Below are 26519 nucleotides of genomic sequence, written 5' to 3' on the forward strand. Positions count from 1 at the left end.
TAGCGAGCCTCCCAGCCTGGGTTGACAGACTCAGGCTCGCTCTACCGCACTAAAAATAGCTGTAGAGATGTTGCAGCTTAGACTGAAGCCTGGGCTCTGAAGCCTAGGGAGCAGAGTGGACTTCAGAGACCAAGCCACAGCTATAAAGCGCTGTCTTAGACACCTATTCTTAGTATAGTAGCCCAAACCAAAGGCTATTGACCCAGGTTGGGAGGCTTGCTGCTACAGGCTCCATAGACATATCTGAAAAGCTGCCTGACTACTCCCCCATGCTGGCTAGCATTCAAGTAAGTATTGTAGGAGCAACTCTGTACCAATCAGGGCTTTACTCAGTAAATCAGGATAATTTTGAACATTCGGGGGCATTTCTCACTTACAATTCTGTAATCCCATGAAGGTGCAGTTCATGGTGAATGCAGTCCTCCTGTGCCTCTCTCTTAGTCACTGACTGCCTGAAGTGCTCCTAATATGGAGCCAATCTGTGGAGCAGGTGAGCGGTGGGGAGAGAAAGGTGGGCCTATCCCTGCCGCTCAGAGTCTGAGACCCTTTCCTGGGCAGAGCAAGGGTTTATGGTGGATGATCAGAAGGCACAATTCCCATTCCAAAGCTGCCTGAAATCTGTGCTGCTTTCCCTGGCACTGCAATGGTCCTTGGGGCTGAAAGCCAGATACCCACAATTCTCATTAGAGTGCAGCCTGAGGTAGGGCTGCACAGGAACAGGTTTCCCTGCAGGCCCAGACGTGCTGCAGGGTGGAAGAGGAGCAGTGACAAGATACAGAGCACTGTGAGAGCCTCTGTGCATGGGGAAAGCCCCACAAACACTCCCTCAGAGGAAGGCAAATGAGAAGAGGTTCAACCCCTGATTTTCACCCCACTTGTTCATTAAAAATATGAATTTCTGTCTTGGGAAGTACACAATTGCTTTTGCCTCTTTGCATCTGGAGTCTCTGCAGTTTGCAGGACCTACCCTGAGTATTGTTGAAATTCCCTCAACTCATAGTGGGAGAAAATGGAATTGAGTAAGAGCCTGCTTCTTTCCCCAGGGGATTGAGGACCCACTTCTGTACCTGGGGGAGGTGCACTCTATCTTTTCAGGATTTTTCCCCCTTCAGTCCAGGTCTCTTGAGGGACTCAGCCCCTGAGCTGGCAGGGTACTTCTCCTTGTCCTTAGACTCTCACATAAAATGCTCCTGACTGGGCTTTTCTGTGTTAGAGTCACACCTCCTCGGAGCAAGGTGAGTACCCGACATGCTGGTTTGACTTTGAGCCCCATATCCTATTACTGCCAGGGCTGGCTGGCTGAGAACAGGCAGGGCATAATTCACCCTCTTAAAAGTAAAGATTTCTAAACAAATGGTTAGGAGAAACTGAACTGCCAAATTGTTCCACCTACGGAGGCAAGAATCTGGTGGCCGGAGCTGAAGGATGGAGCTTAGGCCTGGAAATTCCAGCAACAACATTGGATCCCTTCCGAATTCCAGGTGGGGGACATTAGCCCACGAGTAATGAAATCAGAGAGAAGCTGTGCAAGGGAATAAAATATTTCTTACCTGTTCATTAACTTTCTTCTCTTTTTCTAGCTCCTTTTCGATATCTGTTAATTCTCTGTCTTTTTGTTCCAATTGCTTTTCCAGCTGACGGATCTCATCACGCAAAAAACGAGTATCACGACCACCAGCAGCTCGCTGTGCCATCTTAGAAGAACATTAAAAACTAACAAATGTACATTTTTTTCTTCAAATTAAAAATGTAGGACAACTAGTGAGACAGACTTATTTGCATGGAAGTAACAATGTTTGCAAACAGTTTTTAAAAAACCAAGATAATGGGTGATGTTTCCATGTAAAGTTTTAGTAACGACAAAAATTACTTGAGCACAAATCTTCAGATTTATTAAAATAAAGATATTCCTAGAAATCTCCATACATACACAGTGCACATATGTACTTGGTGCATATTCCAAATTAATACTGAAATTAACAACCATACATTGCAAATACATCTCTTTCAGCGGTAGGTACTGTTTTTATTTGTGAAACCATTTTCTTCAGGCATGTCAAAGGCACTTTCTCGCACTGAGGCCTAAGGGCTAGTCTACACTTACCTGCCGGGTCGACGCGGTGAGTTCGACTTCTCGGAGTTCGAACTATCGCGTCTAATCTGGACGCGATAGTTCAAACTCCCCGCGCGCTCCGGTCGACTCCGGTACTCCACCACTGCAAACGGCGGTGGCGGAGTCGACCTTGGAGCCGCGGACTTCGATCCCGCGGCGTCTGGACGGGTAAGTAGTTCGAACTAGGGTACTTCGAGTTCAGCTACACTATTCACGTAGCTGAACTTGCATACCCTAGTTCAATCCCCGCCCTTAGTGTAGACCTGCCCTAAGTGTCTGATCCAAAGCCTAGAGAATCTGTCCCCAGAAATCTCAGAGAGAGAGAGAGAGAGAGAGAGAGTGTGTGTGTGCAAATAAGTTAGTAAGTAAAAGAGGACATTTGTTTGGACAGCCGGGAGAATGCAGTATCCCCAGAGGAGGAATCAGTGAGGGAGAGCCTCTGCCTGAAATATCCCCTCCTCCAGCTCACAAACCCTCAAAGCAGGTCGGGGAGGATGTTACTGGTTGGACCTAAAGAGGGGATTTGCCACTCCCAGGGGGATAGGAGGGAGGAAAGCACAGGTTGGAGTCAGGCCCCTCTCCCTATTTGGGTTTGTTACATCCCACTGGCCAGCAGGGAGGAGGATCGGTAGCCGGTTGACTCTCATACTTCCCTTTCTTAAAAATTTAAACTTTTTCCTGTGCTACACAAGTCTCTTGCCTCTTCAGCTGTCCTGCCCCTGTCCCTGTAAGGTAGATAGGGAGCTTTGTTTCCTCACAGTATCATGGAGGCACAGTTGAAGTAAGAAATAATAGAATTCAGAAGTCTGATACTAAGCGATAATATAAGAGTGTGTCATTTGTCACAATCTGCAGTCGATGTCTAGTGTGGATAAAGGCTAATAGAGCCAGCTCCCAGAGGTAAATGTGACCCGTGATTTTTACTAGCTTTGCTTGTGCCCCTACACAGAAAAGAAGGTCTGAAATCTTTCAGACAGAGGCTTTCCCTTGGTACTCTCTATCCCTTGTCGAGTAAAGAACTCAGACATGATCTGAATCCAGGGAGTAGACTGAAGGGTCTACAGGATTATAGGTTAGATCAGGGGTTCCCAAACTTGGTTCACAGCTTGTTCAGGGTAAGCCCCTTGTGGGCTGTGAGACGCTTTGTTTACCTGAGCATCTGCAGGTACAGCTGCTCGCAGCTCCCAGGGGCTGCGGTTCGCCATTCCCGGCCAATGGAAGCTGTGGGAAAGGGTGGGCTGTCCTGTGCCACTTCCTGCAGCTCCCATTGGCCAGGAACGGCAAACCGCGGCCACTAGGTGCTGCGAGCGGCCGTACTTCCAGATGCTCAGGTAAACAAAGCATCTCGCAACCCAGCAGGGGCTTACCCTGAACAAGCTGCGAACCAAGTTTAGGCACCCCTGGGTTCGATCAGCAGTTCTCAAACTGTGGGTTGCGAGTTCATTTTAATGGGGTCACCTGGACTGGCGTTAGACTCACTGGGGCCCAGGGCAGAAAGCTGAAGCCCGAGCCCCACCACCCGGGGCTGACGCCGAAGCTACTTAGCTTTGTGGGTCCCCAGGGAATTGCCCTGCTTGCCACCCTCTAATGCCAGCCCTGATTTTAGAGTAACACAGGGCACTGGGTCATGTAGTAATTTTGTTGTCAGACGGGGTCACAGTGCAATGAAGCTTAAGAAATGCTGGGTTAGATAGTGGGAGCCCTGTCACAATGCACTGGACCTGGTTATGTGCCTAGTATGTGAGATAAGGTGGAGACATATACCACTTCTACCCAGTTTAAGTTCATAAAGTTGCAACCTGCAGCGTAAAATATATTCCACTGTCTGTCTTTCATTTACTTCAATGGCCTGAAAAAAAAATCAGTATCTTCTAACTGACTTTTATAGGCTTTTGATCAGTCCCTAACATGAACAGGGACTTGGTTTTTTGAGTTCTTTATCCAAGCACAAAACCCACCACCTTTTTATAAACATTTTAAAAAGGACAGATTATTTCTCCATGCTCAAAACTCAAATAATGTTAAAAACTGTACCCAAGTCCACAAAGAATAAATACCATTGGAGCTCTAGAAACTAATTTAGTTTAAAAACAAACATACCTCTAATTCATTTTCTAGTTTCATAACCTTTGCTTTTAATTGATTTTCTGTTGAAATAAAAATAGGACATACTGGGTTATCCAAAACCTCTAAGCAAAGGAAATACTTATGAGAACTACAGTAACAGCAGCAATCTTCATTCCCATTTATCAATATCAGGGTGAAATCCTGGCACCATTGAAATCAATGGAAATTTTGCCATTGGTTTCAATGTGGACAGGATTCAACCCATAGTTATTTAAGCCTAATGTTTTATTAGTTATAGACCCCGTGTAATAAGTCACTTTGTGCATAGCTATTTTTTTTAAATGCTTATTCAGAAGAGTTACTCACCAAATTTGGCTTGCTCCTCCCCAGCTTTTTCAACTTCTTCTAAAGCCAGCTCTACCTCTTGGGCTTTCATCTAGCAAAGAAATATACATAGCAAGAAAACAGATTTACCTTTAGGCTAATTTATGAGATGGTGATAACTTCCACAAAATCTCATTTTAGAACTAATGGAACATCACTCAGACCAGTAGTTGAGTCAGGTATAGAACAAGATACCCTCCGAGCACCAGGCAGCTGCACTAGGCCACAGGTAGGCACTAGGCCACAGTAGGTATTTTTCCACAGGAATTATACTAACAATAAAGAAATCTTATGTGCTCAGAAGCACACATCCTGAAAACTATAGAAAAGGTCCCTACAAAAAACAGACTTTGTAACCTGGTTGGCACTGCCATTTTCAATACATCTATGATAGAATACAAGTAGTGTGATATAAAGATTTCATAAGCATGTTTTGGGATGGAGGAAGATACCTTGATATTGATGCAAAAAAATGACATTAATAAATTATAAAATAATTGTAAAGTTGTTACAAACTTGTCTGCACATTACTGAATATTAAGACGTAGCTACAAGAATGTTATACACAGGGTGCTCAGAAATATAAGAATATATATGTTTAGCTAGTTATGTTGCAAAATGTTAAAACTAATCAAAGAAATTCAATAAGATTTGTTTCTCTCTCCCAACGTCAACCATACCTCAAGAGCACAGACCACGTAAAACAATGTTTTAAGTAGAAGGCTAACTGTAAGAAGGAATGTAGGGTATATTATCACAGCAATAAATCTAGGTAGAGTGAGCTCTAATAACCCCCACCCTCTTGCAAGAAAACCTACTTATGTTCTTAAAAACCTTATAGAATAACATGTGTAGCTGGAGATGTTTTAAACTTCTGTTTATTTCTTAAAATATTGAAATGAAAAACACCTTTGTGAAATGGATAGTTGCAAATACGTTAGCTAAATGCAAAGTGCCTAATACAGCTCCTAATGTCATTGCAATGTGTGACGCTGGGCCAGAAAGGGTTAAGCAAGTATCAGGGTAAATGACCCAAATTTTACCTTTAAAGACATTAGGAAAATATGTAAGTGGTAATTAGGGCTATTCCTTACAAGTAGCTAGCAAAGCAATGTTAGATAGACTACAGCTTTGAAATGTAAACTTGTATTGTTAAAGAATTGGAAGAAGATAGTAATTGTAGTATTCTATGTTTACCTATATCTTGTTAGAGGTTAACAATGTAATCAAACGGTTCCTGTCTATGTTGTATTCTGTGAATTGAAAGATCAAAAGGAGATCTTAACATTTAAAAGAACTGTGAATATAGTAGTATCACTGTATCGATTTCTCTTTTAAGTATATAGCAGAGTACCTGCGAATGGTGGAAGATAGGCAATTGCTTTATGTTAATCCGTATATCTAATTACCAGTGATGCTTAGGAAATAGGTCTACTTCCAAGTCCCGATGATTGCCTATTGGTCACCTGAGGACTCTATGCTGTCAAAAGAAGGCCTGGAACTGAATAAAGGACTCTTGGGTCCTGATCCTTTTTATCTCAGATCTCCTTGAGCTTTATTCAGGGGAAGCTTGAGTTGTAAGACTGAGATCTCCAGTCCCATCTGGATCACCCTGGATGTGAACACTGGATTATAATCTATGGACTAACTCTGAAAGAACTCTTTGCAACTCCAAAGCTCCCAATCTCTACTATGAAACTGATCTCAGAACTATACTCATGTCTGTGTGTATAATGATCTTTTACCCAACACTCTCTTTTCTTTATTAATAAATTTTAGTTTAGTTAATAAGAATTGGCTGTAAGCATGTATTTGGGCAAGATCTGGAATGTTCATTAACCTGGGAGGTACTGTGTCCGATTCTTTGGGATTGGTAGAATTTGGCTGTCTGGGAGAGAGCCCAAAGGCCGGGTTGCTTTTAAGTTAAGGGAGCTGGCGTTTTGGCTTCTGTGTAACCAGTAAGATATTATAGAAGCTGTTTTGTGGCTAGCTTGGTGGATCTAAGTATTGGAATAACCACCAGCTTTGGGGATTGTCTGCACCATTCTTTGCAATTTGCCCTAATTGAGTAACCTCAGCGTGGCCCCCCCGGGACCTCGGTCACACTATGTAAATTATAACATGTTTTATGTCCCAACATGGAATCAAATGACCTTGCAAACTAGAGTAAGAAGCCATTTGTGTAAACAACGTTTATATTAATGGATAATAAATTAATTACTGGCAGTGCACAAGCAAACCCGCAACCAACTCAGGAAGACAAGAAAATCCATCATTCCAAAAACTGTCATTTAGAATCAACAACTTAAGCTGAAGACTTTCTCAAAATTATTTAATTTTAAAAGACTTTTAAGAACCAAAAAACTCTTATATAAAAAAAACAGGAATATTTGGACTTTTTGAAAACAGACTTTCATTTCCTGTTAGTCTTTCAATTTTATGAAAGTTTATCTCAGACAATGGACTGAATAAAAAGAAATCAGCTTTGAAAAGTTATTTGATGCTTTCCTGCCACAAGACAATTAAAGGGCTGTTGTATATTCATTAAACAGACTGCACTGTCAGGAGTTGAAGAGTGTCACCTAAGCCAATCCTGAGGGGATGAAGTCAATGAAAAGGTAAGCAGCCAACTCTGAATCTAAACAAACCTGAAAGAGGTATGTTCTCCTATAATTTCATGAAAATAGGAAGGAGAAGGGTATAGAAACTCTGAAGTGAGCCTCCCTCACATACACCCTCTGTCACCCTGTTCAGACACAGCTCTCCATAAGTAAGTTGCCACAGACAGATAAGAAAAACAAAGAATACGCAAGAAGAAACCAACTCCAGGAAACTCTCCCAAAGACTTCAACATGGACTGGTGAGAGAAAATTCACTAAATACACTGGTAAGTGATTAGATTTAAAACTTTTGTAATGATTTTGCTGAAATACTGATGTAACTTAGAAAACATGGGGCTTATCTATACGTACAGCTTAGTGAAGATGTTACCTACATCGACAGGAGAGCTTCTCCTGTTGTCTTACATACTCCACCTCCCTGAGAGGCGGTAGCTATATCAACGGGGGAAGCTGTTCCGTCAACATAGCACTTTCTACACCAGGAGTTCGGTCCATATATCTGCATTGCTCAAGAGCATGAATTTTTCACACCCCTGAGCGATGTAGCTATACTGACATAAGTTTGTAGTGTAAACCAGTGCTAACACCAAGTTAATCACCAAGTGGTTAGACCCTGTATTTCTCAAGAGGATAAACAGAGAAATAATGGGATGTAACTAGATCTAAAATTCTTAATTTTCATAAATGGCCCGTTTTAAGACAGATCCTTAAATGGCTTTCTTCTGAGTAACTAATTTAAATATCTTCTTCAATTTCATAGGATTTAGCTAAGATTGCTTACTTTACCCAACTATAAACTACTTAGATTATTAATTATTAATAGGCTTCACTTCCTTTAAACAAATTATTTTGTTCAGATGAACAGTTTTAAGTATCTAATAAGATGCTAAAGCTTAATTCACAATAATTTGGGAAATAATATACTTTGGTCTTATCTTACCAAGAGAAAAGCGTCCCCACCCCCTGAGATGGCTCACGCTCAAGGGAGATAACAGCTCTCCAAAGAGAGACATGCAGAACAGATTGTAACAGAAGTAACCAGTTTATCTTTTGTGTTCAGTCATTTACGCAGTTTGGTTTAATTTTTCTTTAATAATAATAAAATCTTTCTTTAATAATAAAATAGCCATGGTTAAAAATTGTGATTATTTTGCTTGGTCTTGATCATGGTGTCCTGTAAGGTATGTAAAAGAACCTCTGTGACTACATGAGGGGGAGCCATACCCCTAAACTGGAAATAAGAGAACAATTAATAAGAGCTCGCCTACAATTCCTTGTTTCTCTAAACTAAATGTTGTTAGTAATTTTTCAAATAAAATTACTTGGCATCCAACAATTTAAAACTATCCCTTTCAACCCCACACTACCTTCCTAATGAGTAGTGCTGACACTCAAGTTTTGAAGGTTATTCCAGACTAGTCCCAATCAAACGGGCACCACACCATCATGTATTTTTATGCACCAGAAATGTTACAGAAAAACAATTATTTAAAATATTTACAGCATCTAAAATTTGTTTGAGATTTGTGTTTGTATTTCTCTATCTGGAAAAGCAGGGTCTTTTAATTACACAATCTGTTTTTCCATTCATCATACACACATGTAACTCCCAGGAGCACTTATGTGAAGCAACAAAGTGTGTGTGTCTTCCAGTACACCTGGGAGTTACATGTGTGTAGACAAAAGAACTGAGCCCTGAGCTTCCACTTGAAAATGGAAACGAATACTTTTATCTAAAAATAAATACATTAAGGCATTTTAAAAAGTTCATGTTGTTTTAAAAAATAAGATTAATACAAACCTTCATTAGTGACTGTGTAATTTTAAAAAGATGTACCACATGTTCAGGATTTTCATCTTTTAAGTCATTTCCTTCAACCTAAATATGGATGAGAATATCATTTAGTTAAACATCAAGAAAATTAAATAAACACACTTAATACTACACACATATTATACCAGTTCAGGTTAATTAAAGAATGAATAATAAAACTGTTAAAGTTCACTTAAAATACCTTGGATACAGTCACCAGCAAACTATCTGCCAGTTCTTCTTGACGAGGCAAATCATCAGCATCAATTCTCATGAGCTTCTTCCAATCTAAATTGGGTGGCATCTTGAATTTAAAATAGTTTTTCTGTAACAAAATAATCAAACACCAGAATTTATTACTATTTATGAACTTGTAGCTATGATTGTCAGAAGCAACCATGTGAATGGCAGAGACCGATGCTAAGAACCATCCACCAATCTCAAAATGCAGTACATTGTGCTTCTCAGTGAACACACTGAGATCTTTGAATCAGATATTCCAGAAGGCAAATCTGCCTGTGATAACAGAAAATCTCTTATATAACACCCAACAATTGCACTGCGAACATCTGATTACCCAACATTCATTTCTGTAAGACAGCAAAACTCTTGTGCTAGCTACTACCCTCATCTTTTCGCTTACTGTGCCTGTATCTATAAAATCCAGTAGTTAACCTGAAAGCTGGCCAGTCTGTTCTGAGGGTAATAAGAATGTGAAACAGTAAGTCCATCTACATGGAGCTTCTCTCCTGTCTATATCTATGTGTCACAGTGGCTTGCCATTGTATTGGACATGAAGAGAAATGCCTGGACTATATCGGTAAGGAGAGGGTTGAGTTTGTGGATTACTACGTTCACCTTGGCTGTTCCTGCCACGTGCTGACAATAGCCCAAAATGAGCAATTAGGCCCTGCGAAGTTTAAACACAGAAGAAGCATTTTTTTTAAATCTAGATATTGCCCTAAGTTAGAAGGATGGCAATTGTAGGGGTAAGGTTGCGGAAGATTGGCGAGGAGCTAAGTGGCGGACCGACTATGTGATTGACTGTGGGCGGAAGATGCAGGCCATTCAGTGAACTTTGCCTGACAGACCTTGCTAAGATATGGTTTAGTACAGTTCAGCATGTTTTTGTCTGTAAACAAGTCAGTTTATATAATATGTACAATTTATGAATGTAATGAATGTAGCCAGCTGTTGACCTCGTATAACCCTGAGATAAGCGTGAGGGATATAACATTGCAGAGAACTCCCTTTGGTGGAGTCCTGCCTGGCCAGCTGTCCCGGACAGCCAGAATCCCCTGCAGCCCCTCTGCGCGCCTCAGGGACTCCCCACGCAGCTTGGAGTGTAAGTTCTTCCCTCAGTAAAGCCTTGCTTATTATTCTCGGGCTGAGTGTCATTCTTTCGCCGGTATCTCGGCCCCCCTTGTGGGCACAGCAACAATGCAGTAAAAAAAATGAAACAAAAAAACAGAACAGTCAGTATATTTACTCCATTGCTGCGAGCTGACATACAGAATTGGGACAGATATTTTGCGCATGACAATCACCCTCTCAGGGCTGGTTTCCACTTACCGTGGGATTGACACGTGGCGATCGATCCCCCAGTGGACAATTTACTGGGTCTAGTGAAGACCAGCTAAATCAACCACCCTCCCATTGACTCCAGTACTCCACTGAAACGAGAAGCATAAGGTAAGTTGACGGGACAGTTTCTTCCATTAACCCAGCGCAGTGTAGACACCGCAATAAGTCGACCTAAGGTACGTCAACTCCAGTTACGTTATTCACATAGCTGGAGTTGCATAACTTAGGTCGACTTAGCCACGTAGTGTAGACCTGCCCTCAGACATCCAACTTCTCCTATGTGCCCCAGTCTACAAAAAGAGAGGACTTCTGATGTCTTTTTAGCCCTCATACTCCCCACACCTGAGGCTGTGGGAATCTCACACATACTTCTGGGAATTGGCAAAACTTGCTCTGCATTACCTCAGCCCAGTCTAGAGTTTCACCAGCTTAAACTCCCTTTTTATACTGCAAAGCCACACAACCTCAGCTGCCACTACCTTCCTCAAAGCATTCCTAGAATTGTCTGCGATGACTACATGAAAAATTTTCTCCTCCAGCTGTGCAATTAAGTTATGAAGCAAATCATCTTTCCCTAGCCTCCAGTGACCTGCCAGCTATCTGTACTTCACATTTATTACCTCCGTTATATCATTTTTACAAGTCTAAATCTAGTTTTATTGGGGAATCCTTAGACACTGAGCAAAAGTACCTAAAGAGAGGGAGAAGAGATATATTCATTACTGCAATATAATTCAGAAGCTCTACATTACTTGATTTCATATATTGGCCAGTATTAAAAAGTCTTTAATAGCCCATATGCATAATATGCCATAGAAAAGAAAAATATAGGAATTGTGGGGAAATATATTCCATAACATTCTAGAGCAGTGGTGAGCAACATGCGGCCCGCATGAGGCCCATCAGGGTAATCCACTGGCGGGCTGAGAGACAGTTTGTTTATGTTGACTGTCTGCAAGCACCCCACCCGCAGTTCCCAGTGGCCATGGTTCACCGTTCCCAGCCAATGGGAGCTGCAGGAAGTGGTGGCCACCACGTCCCTGTGGTCTGCACCACTTCCCACAGCTTGCATTGGCCGGGAACAGAGAACTGTGGCCACTGGGAGCTGCAGGCAGCCATGCCTGCAGACGGTCAATGTAAACAAACTGTCTCGCGGCCCGCCAGCGGATTAAGAACTGACAGGGATTTGAAGGGGACTTCAATTCAAATAGTCATCTCTGTGAGCAAGAGTCAGGCTAGCTGTTATTCTAATAACGTGAGATTTGTAGAAGCGAGGATTGTGTGAGGTGAATGGGAAAGAACTGTGTGAGAAGTTGTTGCGACCTTGTGTTAGATATGGAATGTAGACTGTAGTCTAAATAGAAGTGAGAAAAATAAGATATCAAGATGACCTATGTATATACAAAATGCAGCTGTTGCTTATTATTGTATGTAACAAAAGGTATACATGCTTGCTGTAATTATTTACCTGTAGAGAGACCTGCCTAGGAGGGGGAAACACTGTGTCCTAGTGCACTCTCTCCCTCTATGCAATTGCTTGAGAATAAAGTGTCTGACTTTGCTGCACCCAACCAAAGAGTGAGAACTATGTTTTTCTCCAACAGCAGTGAAATGTGGGCACTGACGAAGACAGAAGAGTAGCGGCTATTGGTAGCTGAAAGGACAATGGAATGAGCTATGTTGGGATTTCCCTTCTGGATCGCATCCCAAATGAAATGATCGGAGAACGCAGCCGTGTGAAAGACATTGTCATGGAAAGCAGATATAATAAGATGCAATGGGCAGGCCACACAGCATGGCTCACGGACAATAGGTCCGCAATCATTGCTGAGTGGTACCCGCGAGAATAGAAAAGACCACTCCATCGGCCTCCAAGAAGGAGGGAAGATGACATTGTTAAGCGCTTCGGACGAACGTGGAAAAGAAAGGCAAGAGTGCGAGAAGAATGGCGGACGTGTTGTGATCGACAGTCTTAATGACAGCTGAAGACTGATTGATCCAGGTGATCTGCTGCGTTGGATACTAATGATTATGAGGTGTTGTTGACCAACTTGCCTGTGGACCTATGCGGCAGTAGATGGGGCTGATTTTAGATGGCTCGGGGTTCTCAAATGGCTCCTCTTCCCTAAGAGTCATCTCATACAGGGCTCCATTTAGTTACCCCTTTTCTTCAGTGTACAGTATGTATAGGATCATTGAGAGGGTGTGTGAGGAGATATGGCTTGTGATGCCATCAATATGCTGATGACACACAACTCTGACTTCTTTTCATCTCAGCCAACCAGAGTAGTAAACTGCATTACCTTGTAGCTGTTTGAAATTGGAGCATGGTTGAGAGGTAGTTCAATCCAATATGACTTGAATATAACACATTATAGTTAATATAATCCAATACTTTAAGTGAAGTGTAGAGAATGGATAAGCAAGTTCCATCGACGGCACCATCTGTGACCTAGGAACCTCTGGGTGCCAACTGGCAGAGAGCACAGGGGGTGCAGAGAGTTTTACAGGGTTCCGCTGGGTTAGATATATGCATAATAGTTCACCAAAGGGTGGCATGTGAGCTCTCTACCAAGAGCCTGTATCACACTAGTCATCCTAATCATTGCCAAATGTATGTCAGGATAATATTTCAGAAATTATCCATCTATACTGTGAATTATGTTCTTAAGGTAGGCAGATCACCAGAAGGTGACATGCCACAGAGAGGTTCTTTGCAGGCAGGGGTAACAGATGCTTACCTCGCTGTCCAGTCATTGGATACCAGTGGTTCTCAACCTATGCACCATTGTGGGCTGCATATACAGCTCTCTATGTGTTATGTGGGCCGCATCCACAAAATATGCATGATATCTGTATGGCCCTGAGGATGTCACATGGGCCGCAGATGTGTGCTGATTGGGCCACAAGCGGCCCACAGGCTGAGAACCATTGTTGTATACTGTCCACTTTATAATGGCAGTGGTTTATTTGCATAGTGACTGTGATACCAGTGGAAAGATTCTGTAAATTTACTTTTGTAAATTTCACAAAGAAATAAACAGCAGGATGGGATCCCATTTACAAGTAAAGACAGTGGATTGTGGGGGCATAGCTGAGAGTGGAGAGGTATACTTGGCATACCTAGCATACCTTCACACCTACCAGACAGTGCATCATCTCTCATGAAAAAGTGATCACAGCCTGCCTGCCTGGCAAGTGCCAGTGAACAATATTTTATGAGGCATGAGAGTATCTTGTTAATTAAGACTAAACCCTAGAATGCAAGTTATGCGTGTTAGTTTATTTTATATGAAACCCTTTGTTTCCGATACTTCAACTTGCTATCCCTGGAATCTCTATACTTAGATAAATCAACTTTTGTTTTCACTCTAAACATAACATGAGCATTAAGAGGAGTGATGTAAGGTAACCAGTAAGTTAAGATGTACTGCTTCTTTGGAAGCAGCGAATCTGTGATAATGCAAGTGCCCCATAGATCAGGGGCTGGACACTGTAGCTCAGAGGGCTCGAGGGAGCCCGCATAATCAAGGCTTCCTCAGGCTAAGGACAAGCGGCAGTGATCCTGGGTACCCAAGGAGCATCACACCATCAGAGACCCAATGGCTTCGCATTCTTTCTATTTGCCAGGAACGTTTTTTAAAGGCTCGACACGCACCCCATGGTTCCCTCACACGCCACCAGACCATGGCTGCGGTTCTTCCCCATCAGCGTGTGCCAGCGCAGGGCAGTCTCTGCTCGTACACAGCCTCCACCAGCAAGAGCCGGTCCACGCAGACGAGGCCCTCCCACGGTGCGTGGCCACGCCCTGCAGGGGAGGGATAGCTCGGTGGTTTGAGCATTGGCCTGCTAAACCCAGGGTTGTGAGTTCAATCCTTGAGGGGGCCACTTAGGGATTTGGGGCAAAGATCAGTACTTGGTCCTGCTAGTGAAGGCAGGGGGCTGGACTCAATGACCTTTCAGGGTCCCTTCCAGCTCTAGGAGATTGGTATATCTCCAATTTTTTTTCTCCTCTCCTCAGCCGCGCAGGGCGCTGCCAGCAGGAGGCTGCGGCGCGGCTCCCTCGCAAGTGCCTGGATAACGCGCCCCGAGCCCGGGCCCCGTGGAGGGGAGACGTGGAGAAAAGACGGGGGACGCCGCTACCCCCCGCCCCGCCCCAGCTGCGCTCCAGGCCCACCGGCGGCCTCCCGCCGTGCCCGGCAGCTCACTTCCCCCCCGCCCCGCCGCCGCGCCCGCCTGCCCTCACCCCTCTCCGTGGAAGCTACTGCAGGCAACGGCTGCTGCTAGGCGACGCCATCAAACATTGCTCCGCGGCCGCGCTCAGCCAGAGCCGGGAGCGACCCGGATACACGCAAACCCCGGTCGAATCAAAACTCCCGCGGGACTACAAGCCCCAGCGTGCACAGCGGACCCGGCGGAGACTACCACTCCCGGCATGCAACGCGCCACAACGGGCGAGGACCGCTCTCAGTGGCACGTAAGACCAGGCTGTCCAAGGAGGAATCCGCCGAGCCTAAATCCAAGACTACATTTCCCAGCATGCCATGCGGCCTCCCCGAGACTACAGGTCCCAGTGCCTCAGGGTACCTCAAACCAGCCGGCAGGCTGGGACCTGTAGTCTGGCGGGATAACTCCCGGCATCCTTCGGGCAGGCGCTGGTTCTGCGCTTGCGTAGCGCAGAAGGGCGCGTCCCCGCTCTCCGTAGCACGGGCTCGCTGGCCGCGGAGCGAGTGATGGGCATTGGCAGCAGGGAGCGCGCGTTACCCCACGGCATCAGGTAGGGGAGCGCTGCGCGGGCGGGGCGGCCGGGCTGGGACCTCCCCCAGGCCCGTGGGGGGGAGGGGATTCGGCGGGGTGGGTGATGCCGCCCGCGGCACCCGCCGGGGAGGGGCTGCTCCCCCCGTGCCGCGACGTGCTCACCCCGCCCCGCTGCCCTCCCCCGGCTCCTGCGCGCCCAGCCTCAGAGCCGCCTCTGCTCCGAGTCTTGCCTCAGAGCCGGCTGCAGGTCCCTGTACCGTCCGGGTCCGGGTCCTTCCCGGCCTGCCTCAGCCGTACGCCCCTTCCCGCCCGCAGACCAGGGGTCTGCCCCGGCTAACGGCCCCCTAACGGCCTCGCTCCACAGCTCCGCACCCCGGGAGAGGCCGCATTGCAGTGCCACTGCCCACATGGAGCCGGCGTGCTGTGACTGGGCGCTCCTTGGGGCAGGGACCAGTTTCTTGAGTTGTGCAGTGCCTGGCCCAGCAGGGATCCCCTGCCTCAGTACAAATAAGCTATAGAAAACACTAGGATATTCAAAACAAGAAAAAACCCAATAGTGTATAGCCCTCAAAGCTGAGCTTTCTCATTATTGTTCCTGCCTTGCGAGTGGATCTGTAGCTGTTAGTTTTTCCATATTCTTCTTTCTATGTACTGTTGCATTTTGATGCTCAACCATGCCTGGAACATTTTAGGTTAGTTGACTCTCCCTATGTGCATACATGCCTCATCCTGATTGTAACCCCTCTCATCCTCGAGGAAGTGCTCAAATTCTATTATAGCTTCCTCAGAAGTCACTTTCACTTTTTTCTAGGCATGAAGTTGCAGGTAACCAATCACAATTTAAACAAAAGCAATGCTTAGGCCATGTCTACAGTATGGCAGCAAAGTTACAGCACTGCAGCTATGCCACTGTAGTGCTGTAGAGTAGGCATTTCGTATATCAATGGGAAGGATTTGTCCATCAGTGGAGTTAATCCACCTCTCAGGGAGGTGGTACCAATGTCTGCTTAGGTTGACCTTAAGAATGTAGAAGAATTCTTAATGACATCGCAAAGGGTGCACAATTTTTCACAAACCTGAGGGATATAGCTGGGTGGGGGCAGGAGGGGAATATACAGAAATCCAGAGAAGACTGTAACAAACGTCACAGCGACTTAACTAAGTTAAGTGAGTTGGCATCATAATGGCAAATGACGTATGTAGGTAAATGCAAAATAATGCATACTGAAAAGAAATATCAAACTGTTCATATGCCCTAGAGCAGTGGTTCTCAAACTAGGGCCGCTGTTTGTTCAGTGAAAGCTCCTGGCAGGCTGGGCCGGTTTGTTTACCTGCCACGTCCGCAGGTTTGTCCAGTCCAGGCCAATGGGGGCTGCAGGAAGCGGCACAGGCCTAGGAACATGCTGGCCGCCCTTCCTGCAGCCACCATTGGCTTGGAGCGGCGAACAGCGGCCAGTGGGAGCCATGATCGACTGAACCTGCGGACGCAGCAGGTAAACAAACGGGCCCACCAAGGGTTTTCCCTGAACAAGCATCAGCCCTAGTTTGAGAACCACTGCCCTACAGGGTTCTGAGTCAACTATCCATTCTTGTGGAAATACTGTGGCAAAAAATTAAAAATTCTGCAACAGAAATTAAAAATTCTGCATGCCAACCAAACTGTAAACCAGACATTCTTTGAAGATTAGAAATGCTGGTTTATAGAGCTTTCTGGTTGGTACGGGGCCGGATAACACAGCTTTTATTGTATAAGGAACAGAATGGAGAATCTTACAGCAAATATCCCATAAATCTAGATGTTGCCTCATCTAGTAAATTGCAGTACTGGTTCCCCCAGTTTCAAAAAGAATATTGTAGATTGAGGGAGGGTTTGGAGAAAGGTAAAGAAACTATCAGAAGGATGGAAAAAACTGTTATGAGAGATTGAAAAGACTAGGAGTGATTACCTCAGTAAGGAGCTAAACAAGAAGGAATAGGATAAAGTATACAAAATAATGAATGGTACAGAGAAAGTGGACTGGAAGCTTTCGTTCTCCATGTCTCATCATACAATGAAAAGTGGGGCAGTCTGTGAAATTAAAAACACCGAATTTAAAACTAATAAATGCAACATATAATTAAACTGGTGGAACTTGTAGCCACAGGCTGTTGTTGAAACCAAAGGCTTAGAAGAGATCTGCTTCTTTTGGAAAGAATTAAAGTTAGTAACTGTTTATTATTAATGTTTTCAGTTGAGAGTTTCTGAAAGAAATCATTGAAATTGGAATATATCTGAACCCTCAAATATTGAGTAGATGTAAACTATATGTAATGTTTTTCAGGAGTTAGAACTCTAGCACAAAAACTTGCTACAGGTTACCCAACAGTCCTAGTGTCTGTGGAATTTTAATGGAGACCTATTCTTGTCAGGTTCTCACACAGTTTTGAAAAACGCTGAGTGACTCAAACTGGTATTCACCTATGTAAAAGTGTGTGTGGTGCTGGACCATGAACTGTTCTTAATGCACTTCTGTGCTGGAATTACTTTACCATCTTTACACAGAACTTGAAAAGGTTTATTAGAGCAGTAAAGTATTCTGGGAATAATATAAAAGACACGCTATACAAGACTTATACAATGTAAATGTATTTCCCTTCTACCATTTGCATATAGAATAACCAAAGGTGTAAAATAGTAAATGTGTGAAAAAAGTAGTAAATGCTACAAAACCAGCAGAAGAGTAATATTCAGTCCACTTCCAGTTGTATAAAATTGGTTCTCAATTAATTAAAGGTCTGTCTGATCAATATAAGCCCAATTTTTTTTTCTGCAAGATTCCATAGTAGGAATGATGTTGCAGAGAGCTTGCTTCCCACAGGATTGCTAACTGTGAATAGCTGTACCATACTTTGAGTTACAATAGCATTTCTATCTAAACATGAATTTTCTAACTTCTCCACACAGGTAGTCAGATCCTCTTGAAAACTGACATGCAAATTCACGCTAGTGTTTATGGTTTAAATTTCAGGCTGTTTGGTCTAGGGGTTCCTGGATACACTCTAAAGTCCTACTCCTTATTCCCCTTATGGCCTGTTTTTCTAAATTCAATTTTCTTAACCATTTTTGTTGGGATGGAGGGGGGAATATCTGTGGGCAACAACCACAGAAACCAAATTAAATTTTATCACTGGCTTTCCCCTATTGATATCTGGTATTCACTACAAAGGATAACTTGTGAAATCTTATAAATAAAAATGTTGTTCAACTTTATTTCTGTTTCTAGAGTAGTATGCCAGAACATTATTGTTCTAGCATAAAATGCCAGCACTGTACATGGAGGGAATTGAAACCCCTTGCACACAAAATACCCACTAGTTTAGGGGAAAGTGCCCTGGATGAGAGCCAGAAGACCATGAATTAAAGTCTTCTCTTTAACTGGCAATATTTCTTTGCCTCTCACGATTCTTATTGGTCAATACCCCATATTCTCTGCTTAGGATAGACAACTATCATATCCCCACCTATCTTACCAGTAAGATAACTGAGATTGTGTCAGCTCTCTGTGGATAGTGCAGGGAATAGACCCTAGGTCCTTAAGGTATAAGACTCAAGTCTTCCTCATTCAGCCAACCTGGCTTTTGAAATGCCTGTATCAAATGTCAGTGCTTACTGATTCTGTCAGTAACAACTGCCCTAACAACTAGATCAGCAATTCTCAAATTGTGCGTCCTGGGCTGGCTTAGACTTGCTGGGGCCCGGGGCCCAGTCCCGAGAGCTTCTGCTTTGGCCTCCCAGCCTGGGGCATTGGGGCTTTGGCTCTTTTTCTCCCCTACCCCTACCATAGGTGATGGGGCTTGGGCGGGCTCAGGCTCTGGTCCCACCCCTCCTGGGGTCCTGTAGTAATGTTTCTTGGCTGAAGGGGGTCACGGTGCAATGAAGTTTGAGAACTCCTGCACTAGCCTACAGTTCCTTTATCGAACTAAGAATAGAACCCAGGGATCTTGATTCCAAACATTCTAATGATGTCTTGCAAAAAAGTTTTGCAATGTATTTGGAAGGTGTGTTAGCTCCAGGGGTAGAAGATTGTGGCATGGATTTGAAGGTCTCTAATGTTGAGGTGAGTCAGAATAATTCAGTGTATTGGAATTTCTGTCTTGCCCATTTAAAGTTGTAGCCAGTTTTCAGTTTATAAATCTTCACATGCTCTCCTTAATTCACCAAAAAAGTCAAATGGCCTTGGTCTCACAAAGGTAGGCTTTGACCTGACAAAGGTTTCACAAGGTAACTTCTCACAGAGCCAGAAACATAATCCATGTTCTTCAGATAGCAGAACCTACTCATCCACTAAGGGTATGTTGACACGTACCTCCTTCTCTTACACAGCAAAAAACGAGCATGCAATGTCACTCCCAGCTGAATACATGAATGCTGTGCCCAGCCATCTATGAATAGATACAGGGCGACACCCTCATATCCCTTGGTCCCAGCCTTGCCCCCCAGAAATGTGCATCTTGTACTGTTCAGGAGCCCACTGGATGGTATACGCTCATATTTAGTCCATCATTCAAACAACGGGTAATGAATATGCACCAGCCCTGTTGACCTGAATAGAGATGACTTTTTTTGTTTGTTTACACTCTCCCCTACTAGCAAATGGTTGCTTCAACAATTAATAGTTTTCTAAAACCTGTAGTCAGTCCTTTGTTGTCTCTGAGGAGCTAGTCTGTGGGTGTTCCTCAGAATTACAACACATCTCAGCAACAACATATAATAAAATCTCATGGATTTACACACACTTACATTTTAACAGAACAATGATTTTCAGCAGATTATGAGTTTTCAAATGATACCTCACAAGGCATACTTTGTACAAAATATATCATCATATAAATGTTGTATATATGAGGTACTGGGTTTTACATGGGGTACACAATGTCACAGCTTGGTGTAACATTTTAAAATTGCAAATAATTGGGCTCTTTCTTTAAGCGATACCATTTGTTTGTTAGCTCTCTCTAGCAGTGGCTGTTTCACCAGTGTTGAGGAGTAATGGTCATTGGTAACCAGTAACCAAACAACCTCCTTAAAACAAAGTATTATTTATTTAGAAAAAAAGCTTTTAAGAGAACACAAATATTAAAACAAAACAGACTATGCACATGTCTAGTTTACCAGTTGTCTAACCATCTGTGTTGCTTGCTTGGAATGCTCAGGATTGAGAGTCATCTTGTTATGCCCCCTCCCTCCTTTCGTCCTCTCCTTTGCTTCCACTGAGAGAGAGAAAGATGCTTGTATGTAACTAAGTTTCAGCTCCTTGACACCACCAGTCTGTTAGCCACCCAAATAATCTCCTTAGGGTTCTGCCAACCCTTACTTTACCTTGCGGATGAACAATAGATATACCCCCTGAGTCCCTTTGAAGTGTTCCCCTGTAGCATCCAGCCCTTAACCACTGGACACTCTCAGAAATTACCAGGTAAGCTGTTCTCAAAGGAATAGTGAATATACCAGTTTGTTTGGTTCAACGGAGAATCAGCTGCAATATAACATCACAGCACTAAGATATATTTATAGTGAAAACAATCGTAAGTTTATTTTCAATGGCTAAGGTTTAAGAGATAGTGAACAAGGATAATGATGGAAACATAAATGATTACAGATAAAACAAAAAGTACCATGCTTCCTAGAGTGTACACTTAACTTTAGACAAGGATTTTAGCCCATTAAAGTTATTTATCATACCTAAAGCAAACTCCCATCGTTTCCAAACTCCCAGTGTTTCCAAGCAGCATGGCTGGGATCCTCCTTTCGTGAATGCAAAAATTATGCTTTTTGTTTCTGTGGTGAAAGATAACAAAATGTCTTTTCACATTCTTTTTGTATCCCCAAAGTTCATTGTTTTGTCCCCAGAGTCAGGATGATGCCTGTGGTTTATTCCCTATTGTGCTGGCTCCACGTTGCCTTCATATCCTCATGTTGATATCATATGCAAGCGGTCTTCCATTGTGTTGGCTGATAACACTTATTTTCCATGTGAATATACATCCCTTGTATATCTGGCCAAAACCTGTTTGTCAACTCTGCCTGGGATACAGGCTCTAACACATATTTTCAGTATGTATAAACAGCTCCTTAAATATCAATTGAATGAACATCTTGCAACAATTATGAGGACCAGTATACCATGAGATTTTATTTGAGAACACACATGACCTTTTTTTGCATAAATGAAAGCAATGTGTTAGGTGTAGGCCTGAAAGGAGTTGCTGCTAGAGAACAGTGGACCCTTTGCCAGCTGGCAGTGAGGTGTTTGTAGGGTCACACCATGTTCACACACACATTGGTATCGTGGTAGGTCTAAGCTTCCTATAGACTCCCCAAGACCCTTAGGGACTGGCTGGCATTGTCTGTTCCCTAATTCACAAACCATTTTTTTTTCTCCAGCTTCATCTGCTTAGTCCTTGGATAAACACTCCCCTTCCATAAGGGCAAGTCTTCCCTGGCAGTGCTTTAACGTGACTTGTGTAGTCACGGCATAGCGCTGGGAAAGGTCTCCCAGCGTTCTTAATAAAAAAAAAAAAACCCACCTCCACGAGGGGCATAGCTACCAGTGCTGGGAGCATGGTCTACACTGGCACTTTACAACGCTGAAACGTACAACTCTCGGGGGTGTTTTTTCACACCCCTGAGTGAGACAGTTGTAGCACTGTAAAGTGCAAGTGTAGACAAGCCCTAAGAGCAGGTCACTTTTTTAACTGTTTATTGCTCTTTGATCTGTTAGGTCCCAGCCTCTGCAGAACAGCTGTGTCACTTTGACCTGTAATTGCCCTCTTCTTTGTTCTTCCCTACAGCCCCCTGCTAATCTAGAACAATATATTCATACAGGAAAGTCTTATAACCCAGTATGCAGTAACTTCACCTCACTGACCAAGTCTCATCAATTTTAATAAAATAATTACTTCACAGTATTCTTAGATTATTGCATAGCAATTTATTGACTGTTTCTAGTGCTTGATGAGTTTACCAGACAACTGTGGAAGATGAAATTGAAAGAGGGGGTTCAGTTTTAGTATTTTCCCTAAATATCATTTTTCATCTTTATAGAAAATTCCCGTAAGTGTGATCAGGACTAATGCCAACAGTTTGAAAAAAAAATTAAGTTCACCTCTTCATGAACTTTCTACTGAGAATGCAGATAAACAAAGTGTCCACTTCAATAGTAAGTTAAACTTTTTATTATTTACAAATCATTACTTTTTTCACTTGCAGTTGAGCATCCAAGGTACTTAACTGAAGCACTTACGTTTTATATAAAATGTTTCATGTATATTCCAGAAGGTTGTGTTTATATGATTAGTTTTCTATTTAGTAGCTGTTTTGCAGAAACAAAATTATATTAAAAATGCAGTTTTAAAATTCTACAAAAACATTAACAGTACAGTCTATGCCATTAGGGTATGCTGCGAGTGCCCTCTTATTTGTGATTAGGATTTGAGAGCACTAGAGTTTTACAGTTCTGTTATTTATACTAGAACTGTCAAACAATTTTAAAAAATTGCAATTAATCGTGAGATTAAAAAAACTCATGATTAATCCCAGTTTGAATCATGCAATTAAACAATACTAGAATACCAATGTAAATTTATTATGTGTATTTTGGATGTTTTTTACATTTTCAAATATATTGATTTCAATTACAACACAGTACAAAGTGTACAGTGCTCATTATCTTATTTTTATTACAGATATTTGCATTGTAAACAAGATAAAAGAAATAGTTTTTCAATTCACCTCATACAAGTACTGTAGTGCAATCTCTTTATGAAAGTGCAACTTACAAATGTAAAATTATTGTTTTTTTTACATAACTGCACTCAAAAACAAAACATTGTAAAACTTTAGAGCCTACAAGTCGAAGCTTGAAGTGGCATATGAATGTGTAGCATATCTGGCACATAAATACCTTGCAAAGCAGGCTACAGCAGTGCTATGAAAATACCTGTTCTCACTTTCAGGTGACGTAAATAAAAAGCAGGCAGCATTATCTCCTGGAAATGTAAACAAACTTGATTGTCTTAGGAGTTGGCTGTACAAGAAGTAGAACTGAGTGGACTTGTTTGAGATAAATTGTAAAATACTATTTTTTACAGTGCAAATATTTGTAATAAAAAATAATATAAAGTGAGCACTGTACACTTTGCATTCTGTGTTGTAATTGAAATCAATATATTTGAAAATGTAGAAAAACAACCAAAACATTTATAATAAATTTAAATTGGTATTCTCTTATTGTTTAACAGTGCAACTAATACTGTGATTAATCATGACTTTTTTAATTTAATTAGTTTTGCATTAATTGAATGCATGAATTTATGATTAATTGATAGCCTTAATCTATACCATTCATAGGGCAGTGTTCTGACTACAAGTGTCTCTGGCAGCAAGGCTGTGGTATGTGATGGCCACTTTTGAGTTTTTTGTAAATTGAAATAAGTAAATGAAACACAGCAGAACAGAGGTTTGTTTGGATGTAAGCCTTCATTAAGGGGAGAAAGTTTAGTCACACCATTTTTGTTAATATTAGGTTTTGTAAAATTTGTTTTGAAAACCTCAGTTTTAAGCTTAAATTTATTACTGTGACCTCGTGTGTATAAATTTAGCTTTGAATGAATTTAGTTTTGTACTGTTTATACCAGGGGTCAGCAAGCTATGGCACGCGTGCCAAAGACGGCACGGCACGTAAGCTAATTTTTAATGGCACGCTGCTGCCTGCCGGCACTTTGGCAGGCAGCAGCATGCCATTAAAAATCCAGCCCAGCCTGGCCCGGCCCACTCTTCTCCCCCCTCTGCTCCCCCTCCCCCTGCCCCCGCTGCCAGTCTGGGGTTCTGGATGCCAGACCCTTGCCATCCGGGGTCCTGGCCGCAGGCCCCGCTCAGCCCGCTGCCGGCCTAGGTGAACAGAACCCCAGACCAGCAGGGGGCTGAGCGGGCTTGTGGCATAAGATCAACATTTTAATTTAATTTTAAATTTAAGCTTCTTAAACATTTTGAAAACCTTGTTTATTTTACAATACAACAATATTTTAGTTATATAATATATAGACTTAGAGAGAGAGACCTTCTAAAAACATTAAAATGTGTTTCTGGCATGCGAAACCTTAAATTAAAGTGAATAAATGAAGACTTGGCACACCACTTCTGAAAGGTTGCTGACCCGTGGTTTATGCCTTTTTAATATGGATTGTTCTAAATCTACGTTCAACAGCTGAAGTTGAAATAAACTAAAATTGAAATCAATAAAATTTGTGTTCATGAAACTGTCCATTTTTCCAGATTTAATCCATGAAAGCTTGTGAAGAAGATGGCTGATGTTAGCCTGAAGGAAATAGCACTGATAGTAGGTGTGGTGGCAGCCTGTTACTGGAACAGTCTCTTCTGTGGCTTTGTTTTTGATGATGTTTCAGCAATTCTGGACAATAAAGACTTGCATCCTTCTACTCCTTTAAAAAATCTGTTTCAGAATGACTTCTGGGGGACTCCTATGTCTGAGGTAAATTGGCCATAAGATCTATTTAGTCTCAGAAATATTGTAAGTTCTTCAAAGTTCCACTTATGTTCTCCTTTATCATTTCATTTTTGCAGAATAGTTTGTTCGATAGTTGGTAAATAATACCAATTTCTAATCTGTGTTCCTGAGTTATGTGTTTTATAAACTCATTTGGTTAATCAACAGCCTCTTGCAACAAAAGATAAACTAGGCCGGTATCACATACAATACTTTTGTCCATCCAGTCTTATTTTTTATATTAGAACTTGTAGTATCTGAACACTACCCAAGAATTAAAAACAATAACAAAAAACCCTAATAGTAGACTATTCTATAGAAACGGGAAGAAAAGATGGGCTTGTAGTTCGTGCAGTTGCCTAGTACTTGGGGGAGATGAGTTCCCAAACTTTACTTTGGTCAAATCACTTCATCTCCCTAGATGAAATCCTGGCAAAACTCCTTTTGACTTCATTGGGGCAAGGATTTCACCGTCTGTGCCTCACTTCCAAATATTTCCCAACCTCACATAAAAAAATCATTAATCTTTTGGAGGCACTCATTACTAAAATGGAGGGAGGGGAGCATATAAGTACTGAGATAAGCCTCTATACACAGTCTGTTATATCCTCAGGTCTGATATTAGACATTCTGATTAGTAGAAATACAGAGATTAAATAAAATATGTGCTTGCATATATTCACAGCTAAAATCATCTGCTAAAAAGTAAATGGTCTCACATATACAAAACTGCCAAGCTCTGTTTAATTGTAATGTAAACCTAACAGTTAAGTATTGAATTTTTTTCAGTTTGAGAGAAACTCAAAGAACTATTACAACACTTTAACCATTAGGAATGTGCTTTACTAGTAAACAAATCTACTCTCATTGTTGGTTTAATTACCTCTAATATAGTCTCACTATTTTACAGTACATACTGACTGTACCCTGAAATAAAACAAAATTTCAGATACATCAAATGTTTACCTACGTTAATTAGTCAGTTAATTAATTAGTTTCCCTATATTTGTTTTATAGATCACTCAACAATTTAAGAAATGTCAGTACAATCCATGTATTTCTTCATGAATATTAATTTATTTTTCTCAGTTTGATAACTTCCTAAGATTTAGTATCACAAGAATAAAATAAAATGCCATAAAAATAGTTTGGAAACACTTCCACATATTTTAAAATATATTTTTATGGCTGTGATATTATATCATTTTAAGAAACATTCTTCTGACTATATAGCCATGAAATAGGATTTGGGACTTCTTACTAGCTGGCAGTGTTAGAATATAATACTGTAGATGTATTTGTAGTTTCTGGTGCCTATATTAATAGCAATCGAAGTACCATTTCAAGGAAGAGTTATATTAATATCCTACTTATTGTGACTTCAGTCTTAAGTCAATCCACACTCATTTCATATCTAAGGAAAATTCTCTTTATAATGACATGTGGCAACACTACTAACTCCCAGTAATCTAGAAAGAGTTCTCCCCAAACTGTACATTCAGAATATCTAAATTGTAAGATTTATTCATCAATTAAACAGAATAATTATCTTTGAGAAACTATGCTAATCGTTTCATCTCAAATACTTCTTATTTAAAAATGTGTGTATTTTTAAGACATGCCAGACTGGAATG

The 26519-nt window shown here is 42.0% G+C and overlaps 2 protein-coding genes across 2 annotated transcripts in view; one reads left to right on the forward strand and one right to left on the reverse strand.

Moving 5' to 3' along the window:
• The window catches only part of CEP290 (centrosomal protein 290), a 101255-nt gene extending 86363 nt beyond the window's left edge, over positions 1-14892 (reverse strand). The window contains exons 1-7 of the mRNA XM_044980233.1: positions 14829-14892; positions 10571-10671; positions 9201-9323; positions 8987-9064; positions 4547-4616; positions 4214-4260; positions 1551-1694 (exon numbers count right to left, since the gene is read on the reverse strand). Of these exons, the coding sequence (XP_044836168.1) occupies positions 1551-1694; positions 4214-4260; positions 4547-4616; positions 8987-9064; positions 9201-9302 (441 nt within the window). The 5' untranslated portion in view covers positions 9303-9323; positions 10571-10671; positions 14829-14892. The remainder of the gene's footprint in view (positions 1-1550; positions 1695-4213; positions 4261-4546; positions 4617-8986; positions 9065-9200; positions 9324-10570; positions 10672-14828) is intronic.
• A 326-nt stretch (positions 14893-15218) lies between these two features.
• TMTC3 (transmembrane O-mannosyltransferase targeting cadherins 3) overlaps positions 15219-26519 on the forward strand; it is a 51624-nt gene continuing 40323 nt past the window's right edge. Inside the window, exons 1-3 of the mRNA XM_044984613.1 lie at positions 15219-15359; positions 22425-22539; positions 24654-24870. Coding sequence (XP_044840548.1) covers positions 24682-24870 — 189 coding nt within the window. The 5' untranslated portion in view covers positions 15219-15359; positions 22425-22539; positions 24654-24681. The remainder of the gene's footprint in view (positions 15360-22424; positions 22540-24653; positions 24871-26519) is intronic.

The sequence above is a fragment of the Mauremys mutica genome, chromosome 1 (genome assembly GCF_020497125.1).
Source record: "Mauremys mutica isolate MM-2020 ecotype Southern chromosome 1, ASM2049712v1, whole genome shotgun sequence".
Classification (NCBI taxonomy): Eukaryota; Metazoa; Chordata; order Testudines; family Geoemydidae; genus Mauremys; species Mauremys mutica.